This window comes from Dendrobium catenatum, unplaced genomic scaffold, assembly GCF_001605985.2.
Source record: "Dendrobium catenatum unplaced genomic scaffold, ASM160598v2 fragScaff_scaffold_1351, whole genome shotgun sequence".
NCBI lineage: Eukaryota > Viridiplantae > Streptophyta > Magnoliopsida > Asparagales > Orchidaceae > Dendrobium > Dendrobium catenatum.
In genome coordinates this window covers 1-7,528 of record NW_021319813.1, presented here as the reverse complement: position 1 = coordinate 7,528, position 7,528 = coordinate 1, and the positions used below count along the sequence as shown (strand labels likewise).

The window sequence follows — 7,528 nt, the reverse complement described above, 5'->3', positions numbered from 1 at the left end:
CGATGACGTTAACCTGTGTGAAAGAGGTCGAGAGAATCCACCAATAATGTATGACTTATTCGAGGTTGTATGTCAGAGCCCTGCTCGATGACGTTAACCTGTGTGGAAGAGGTCGAGAGAATCCACCAAGGATGTATGACCTATCTGAGGTTGTATGTCAGAGCCCTGCTCAATGACGTTAACCTGTGTGGAAGAGGTCCGGAGAATCCACCAAGGATGTATGACCTATCCGAGGCTGTATTTCAGAGCACCACCGCACGATGACGTCAACCTGTATGGAAGAGGTCGAATCGAATCCCCCTGGGATTGATTATGATTTGGTTGGGAGGGGGTAAATGCCATATGTATCTCGAATCGAAGGTGAATAATGGTCTATTTTTAGACCGTTACTGTCTTTTTGAGGTCAATATTAAGACATTGTATAAGGAGTAGAAGTCTAACCATGGATTATATGAAGCTTACAATTTAATGGAAGCATCATTGCATTTGCTAGAAGCTTTATGATCACAAGATATCGCCTTGGATATTATAAGAGTTGGAGGAATCTTCTCGACCACGGCTATAGTCAAGGTTGCCCCCTAGTCCATATTTAATTCACATGAAATTGATGCAGCAAGGATGTTAACATAATAATCTTTTGAGGTTGGAGCAAAAGTTGCCCCCCAATCGGGAATCATATTCCCACAGACGGCGCCAAACTGTTGCGGGCTAGAATATACGGGGCGATAGAGTTATAATTCTATGTCTTAGCATGCACGGATATCCAGCTCACACACAGAGAACACAATATTTTTTACGTGGAAAACCCGGAAAGGGAAAAAACCACGGGGCCTAGCCCAATTGAAAATGATTCCACTAAAATTTGAGGAAAGTACAATGGTCTGACTTGTCCTTGAAGACGACAAGATTACAAATATCAACTGAGAGTTTTGCAAAAGTCCAACGTCACTCCACTGTCAGATGATGGTATGGCAGCACTCCGGTGTCAGGTGATGGATCGACAATGGCACTTTAGTGTCAGGTGGTACTTCAGCTTCGGATGGCACTTCGGCGTCCCTTGGTGGTCCGTCGGTGGTGCGGCAGCACTCCGGCGTCCCTTTGTGGTCTAACGGTGGTGCGGTAGCACTCCGGCGTCCCTTTGTGGTCCGGCGGTGGTGCGGTAGAACTACGATGATGGTGCAGCAGTACTACGGCGATGGTGCGGCAGCACTCCGGTGTCCCTTGGTGGTCCGGCGGTGGTGCGGCAGACCTACGGAGGTGGTGCGACAGCACTCCGGCGGTGGTCGAGGAGGAGCTAGGCGGCTAGAGCTTTCTTCTTTCTCTTCCTTCTTCTCTCTTGGCTTCCTCCCCCTCCTTTTTCATGAGGAAATGGGGTTCTATTTATAGAATTCTTGAGTTGCATGGTTTGAAAATAAGTGGAAGATCAAGGGTAAATTTGGAGTGGTTCGAATGGACGGCCGATCTTGATTCTTACGATCATGCACCGTTCAATGGATATTTGATTGTCTTAATGATATCAGAATTTGATGATCTTGGGCTCGTTGGATTCGTCTCGTCGAGCCACTCGATCCAACTATAATTATGTGATGATTGAAGATTGTTTGGTAACCCAAATTGTGGTTCGATCCTTCCAAAAATGCTTCGAGTCTTTGATTTGGACTCATTTGGGCTCAGATTGAGTCGATTTTTGTGTAGTTGGGTTTGCGTTTCCGAGACGCTTAGCTTGATTGTAAGTTTGTTGAAATTGGAATTCAGATGGTCTCCGATCTAATTTTTGAAGTTTCCAACTAGACTTTGCCTCGAGATTCGGGATCGATCAATGTAATTTTTTGATGATGTATCAAAGATCAATCAAATTTATGATATATCTTTTAATTAATATGTTACATTTGGTAGGAAAATGCGTAGCTACTTCACCTGCACCCACTTTATGCCCACTTTATGCGATGTTGAAAAAGTCTCTTCATCTCTTTCGTGTGAAGGAAGCTTCTTCGACGACCACTGTTGTTCCTGTTAAAGAGCTCATTGCAATAACGATCTTTCACCCCTTTCACGCGCTTCTTTGGTCAAATCCTCGTACTATCAATTTCAATAAATCCAGGATTTAAGGAAAAAAGATGATAAACAAAATAAAATCATATTTTAAAATAATAATATTATTATTTCACATTTTAATAGATCTGATTATAAAAATTTATTTTTATCATAAAAAATCTTAAAAATAATAGCCAAAAGGCAATGCAGCAACAATCAGAAAAGCAAAAAAATCTATCACCAAATAGATCCTTAGTCCATCAACTTCAGTGTATATGCAACTAGCAACTAATTTCAGTGTATTCAGTGGTCAAAATGCACAAAAATTATATGCCACTCTATTTTATTATTTGATTTAGCATATTGCACCTCAATTTTATTAGTTTTTTTTTATAACATTTTAAATAATTCTCATTTTTTAATATTCAACTCCTTAGAACTTTAACTCTAATTTAGGCTTCATTTGGGACAGTTTCTTGCTACTTAAAATAATTGTTTAGTATAAATTTTTTAATTTATGTACTAAAAAACTATTTTAAGAACCAATAAGAAAACCGTGCCAAATAAAACCTTATGCTCCATTAAATCCCCCATTTACATGCTTTACTTTAAGAAATTTATATATAGCTCAGTTGATGCATCCAATATAAGTTTATATTTGGTGATATCTTTTGACTTTTGGCATTTGTTGGCGGGATTCCGCCCTTCATAAACCTTATAAGTAGCTTACAACCCTTGTCTATGTTGGTTGCAAAGTTATCTATGGCTGACACTTAGCTAGGTTGCCAGAGAGAAAAGAGATGAGAAAGAAAGGAATGATAAAAATAGAGCCTTATAGAAGGTAGAGGTATATTTATACTTATTTAGAAAAATGAACTTGAATTTTGAGGTAAGTGTCGCATCTGTCATGAATGATTAGATCTCATATATCTTTTCTTCATCATTATAAAAAAAAAAACAAGCAAACCAAAAAAGGAAACAAAATAAATTAATTCCATACACAAATAGATAACTTGTCATATCAAACTTAAAGATAAATTTACAACAAATAGCAAATATAAAAATTTAGATTGTGTTCAAAGGGCTATACACAAAGTAGACCTGTCAATATTTGACCCGACCCGAAAACTTGACCGGAACACGATCTGAAAATTTCGGTTTCAGGTTGACCCGAACCCGAACCGGGTCGGGTTCAGGTTAGGGATTTCAACCCGTTTGTAAAACCGGGTCGGGTTCGGGTTGACCCGAAAACCCGAAATTAATCCGGTTTGACCCGTTTTTAATTAATTTAGGAGGATTTTAATGTATTTTTATGAAATAAGTAAATGATATTTCTAAAATTATAAACATTGTTGCCCAAATTAAATTAATCTTGATTTATTTTAAATTAATTGAAGTAAATCTTACCTTAATTTGATTTAGATTTAAATAAATTGAATTAAATAAAAAAATAATAAAATATGCCCGAATCGGGTCGGGTTCGGGTTGACCCGGACCCAAAGCGGGTCGGGTTCGGGTTCGGGAAACCGACCCGTTTGCAAAAACTGGTCGGGTTGAACAGTGTCGGGTCAATTTCAGGTTGGACCCAAACCCAACCCATGACCCGATTTTGACAGCCCTAACACAAAGGCAAGTTATCTCACTCACCCCCAAAACAAAACTTTAAAAATGCTGATGAAGAGCCCAACTCATAACCAGGTATCTCATAATGAACTTGGTCTAACTAAAAAAATCACTTGATAATGATGATTCAAAGAGCTTGTAAGTCGCCGAGATTTTTGTCGTCAGGTCCATCACCAATTGATGTAAGAAGTCAACAATTTCGTTGATAGAAATAGATGAACTCATTCTCTCCTTCAGGGTTACAACACTTCTACTTTCCTATCTGAACTCAACCATAACATGTGTGAAATGTTCCTCTAGTGTTAGCACTCAATCCAGCATGGCCATCAGTAAAGGTAGTGACATAGAAACCTCAATACTCAAACCTAACATCTAAGGAAGTGAAATGGATAGGTGAATAACATGAGGTAGCGAAAGGGGAAGGTGGCAAGTGTAACAATCACAAGCACCATCTTCACCCCATTCGGATGCATGGCAAAGTGAGGAGAAGAGAGGAGAGATGGGTGTTGAAAGAATAGTACATGTTGAAAGATGGAGTGTTGATAAGATACATTTTGAAAGGCAAGTTTATATCATTAAGGATATACCCCTTATTGATAAGACTAAACAGGGAGTTTAAAGAAAACTTAAATTATGAAGGTCAACTTTGGAGTCTAAATATTATCAATAGAACTCAAGTTGGATGGTCGAAGTGAAGGAATGCATCAGGCTTGTTGCGTGATAGAGAAGTACCCTCAAACTTAAGGGACAATTCCATAAGATGGTTGTGAGACCTGTAATGCTTTATGACATAGAATGTTGGCCATTAAAAGAGAAGTAAAAAAAATTAAGTTAGGGTTTATAGAGATGAGTATACTCAGATGGATGAGTGACTTTAAACTTAAAGACGGAATGTGAAACGATTATATACATGACTAGGTCGATGTATCTCTAGTGACATATAAGATTACAAAGAATCACCTTAGATGGTTTGATCACATAAAACGTCGGCCTTCTAATGACCTATTTAGGACAGTAGATGTATTAGATCTAGCTTATGTTAAAAAAAGATAGAGATATGCCTAAAAAAGGCTTAGTTATAAAGTATTAGAAATGACTTTTCTCATTATATTTAAATGAGTATTTTACTCTTAATATGACTTTTATTATTATATTTAAGCTTGATGATGTTTTTTGTTGTAATGATTTAAAAATAATGATTTTTTATGATTTTTATTTTAGACTCATTTAAATAAATTCAAAAAACTTAGAAAAATTTGGTGATGTTCATTAACATAGTGTACATATCTTTGAAATTTTTCAAGGTGTTCATTTTTTTCTGAATGCAAATCCACTTGATATTAAATTACTATTTTACCCTTGGGTGGGTCCATAGCCTAGGCATGTATCCCTTAGGTTTAAGGTTTTGTTTTAAGCATTCTTTAATTTTTTTTGAATTACTTAGAGTGATTTCATATTTATCATAATTAAAAAATTTTATTTTTTAATAATTAAATATAGAAAAATACCTTAAATAGCCTTATAAATTTAGGGTTTCTTAAAATTAATATTACAAGTCATTGAGTGCATTTACATTATTTTCCAAATCATCTTGCATAATTTTCAATTTTCAATTTGAAAAACCTTATTTTTAACTTTTAGAAAATGGAATAAATATGAAAAATTGAATTCATGCACTAATGGCATCATGCATGTGTGGTTTTCAGTTCAAACTTCATCTCAAATATTCTTAGACAATTTCAAAATTATTTGTTTCTTTTTTCAAGTTTATTTAATATTTTTATTAATAGTTATAATATTAGCATTAATTACGAAAAATATAAAATAATTTAAAAAAATATATCTGGTTATCTTGAATATTCTTAAACACTTTCTAAATCCTCCTCATTTTAGGGTATGTTTGGGATAACTTTTTTACTATTTTATTTTTCATATCACAACCTTATTTCTATTTGCTACTTTAAAAAAAAAAATCAATGCTAGTAAGCTACTTTTTACAACATATTTAAAAAAAATTACTTTCTGCATAATAGCATTATAATCACTTTTATAAAAAGCTACAGTCATCCAAATATGAACTTTTATTTTATCTAGTGAACGTACGCAGAGGAAGGTTCGGTTTTAGGCAAAAAAACTCGGTACAGGCGCGAAAAACTCGGTACACGCATTTTTTTGCCTAAAACCGAATCTTCCTCTGCGTACGTTCACTGGATAGAATAAAAGTTCTCCAAATAGACCCTTAAAAAATAATCAAACTAAGTTTATCTAACATGCAAAAAAATTTGTTTGTCCCATTTTTCATCAAATATTTTCTTATTTTGGTTATCTTTTGGTGGCATCTAGTTATTAGAAAATTATATATTGTTATTATTAAATGCATTAATTAATAATAATGGATAGTTGTAAACTAACTAACTTAGTAATAAAATCCTTGGAAGTTGTGAACTTATGATCAATGTCTTGTAATCTAACCCCTCCAATTTATGAAAAATTATTATGTGCGACATTCAAATTAGAAAAATCGTCCGGATATATGAGTGTACACACTGTATACATATTTATAGACAGTATATATCAAATCAGTGTATACACAGTATGTACACTCACAGTCAGGATAGTTCTTCCCGTCTGGATGCCGTACCTAATTGTTTCTCCCAATATATACGCTTCCCACGCAAACTTTCCCAAAAAAAATAATAAACTAATAAAGCTCTCAAATGTTGTTTTCTATTAAAAAAAAAAAAAACTTGGACACCAATTCACACAAGCTAAAAAACATTATCCTTATTTGCCAATGAACCAAACCATAGGAATCTCCATGGAAATTTCCCTTATCTTCTTCCCCATTTCAACTGGTTGATAAAAATTGCCTGAAAATTACACTCCCCTCCCCTCCCCTCCCCTCCTATCTTCAAGTAGCTACTCTGCATCGTTTGAAAACAACAAAACATCAATAAGCCCTTCCCTTCCCTTCATCACTGTCTTATAGATTTCTCAATAACCAGATCATATTCAATCTACACAACTCAGACAGATTACAAAACGAAAATTCAAGCCTAAAAACAGCTATTACAATCCATAAAACAAATCAACTCGAATGTAAGGAGAAACAGAGAGAGAGAGAGAGGACCTGGGTGAGCTTCGCCATCTCGGACTGTTCATCGGCAGGGAGAGCACATGGTTGGCGGGTGGAAACCGAGGGTGAGAGCGACAGAAGAGAGGGGAAGGGATGAATCCGCAGCCTAAGGGGACTGGAGAATATGGAGGTAGTGTGGACGAGGGATTTTGCAAGCCGACAAGGACGCGACAACAGAGAAGCAGAGGAGAACGACGCCGCTGGACGCGGCGGCGGCGGCGGCGGCGGCGCCAAAAGCATCCGTATTTGTTGTGGTGCAGACTGCAGAGTGGAAGCTTGGGTTTTGGGATCTTATGCATATATGAAATTTGAATAAAAAGTTCCTATTGAATCTAAAAAAAAAATCAAATGAGCTTTTGTTTGTGTTGGACATACTTAATAAAAGCTAGATAATATTGTTCAAATTCATATTCTCTTAAATGAATGAGTCTCAAAAGAATAATTATTGATTGGAATATGAGGTATTTATAAATTAAATATTTTGAATAATCTTACTAACAAAAGGACTCATACTATTTTGCTCTTGATAAACGCAATTCGGTAATTGTGTGCTTTAAAAAATTGACCTGTCTCTCCATATTGAGGCTTTGTTTGGGATGACTTTCTTAGTGCTTCTTAAAGTAATTTTTAGTTTAAATTTTTTTAAAAAAATTTTTTACTAAAAATTTACTTTAAGAAACAGTAAGAAAGCTGTTCCAAAAAAAAAACCTAAATCTTGTGGTTTTTAGGAAATGG

The 7,528-nt window shown here is 35.5% G+C and overlaps 1 protein-coding gene across 2 annotated transcripts; it reads right to left on the bottom strand.

Annotated features, from left to right (window-relative positions):
- Positions 1-2,007: 2,007 nt before the first annotated feature.
- On the bottom strand, positions 2,008-7,149 carry LOC110114272. 2 transcript variants are annotated; one of them, XM_020847099.2, is made up of 2 exons: positions 6,788-7,148; positions 2,008-2,079 (listed from the first exon to the last, which is right to left on the bottom strand). In XM_020847099.2, exons 1-2 carry the CDS (start codon positions 7,031-7,033, stop codon positions 2,023-2,025), a joined length of 303 nt encoding a protein of 100 aa, XP_020702758.1. In that variant the 5' UTR covers positions 7,034-7,148; the 3' UTR covers positions 2,008-2,022. The 2 variants fall into 2 exon arrangements, with proteins under 2 accessions (XP_020702758.1, XP_020702757.1); XM_020847098.2 differs by lacking the exon at positions 2,008-2,079 and adding an exon at positions 6,351-6,581 and having other exon boundaries at positions 6,788-7,149.
- Between the last annotated feature and the right edge of the window lie 379 nt (positions 7,150-7,528).

What these genes read in the sequence shown, in the direction of transcription:
- LOC110114272 (XM_020847098.2), bottom strand. Translation starts at nt 7,033, where the DNA reads ATGCTTTTGGCGCCGCCGCCGCCGCCGCCGCCGCGTCCAGCGGCGTCG. An exon ending in AGATGGCGAAGCTCACCCAG is followed by an intron (nt 6,582 to 6,787) that starts GTCCTCTCTCTC and finishes CAAACGATGCAG; the next exon opens with AGTAGCTACTTGAAGATAGG.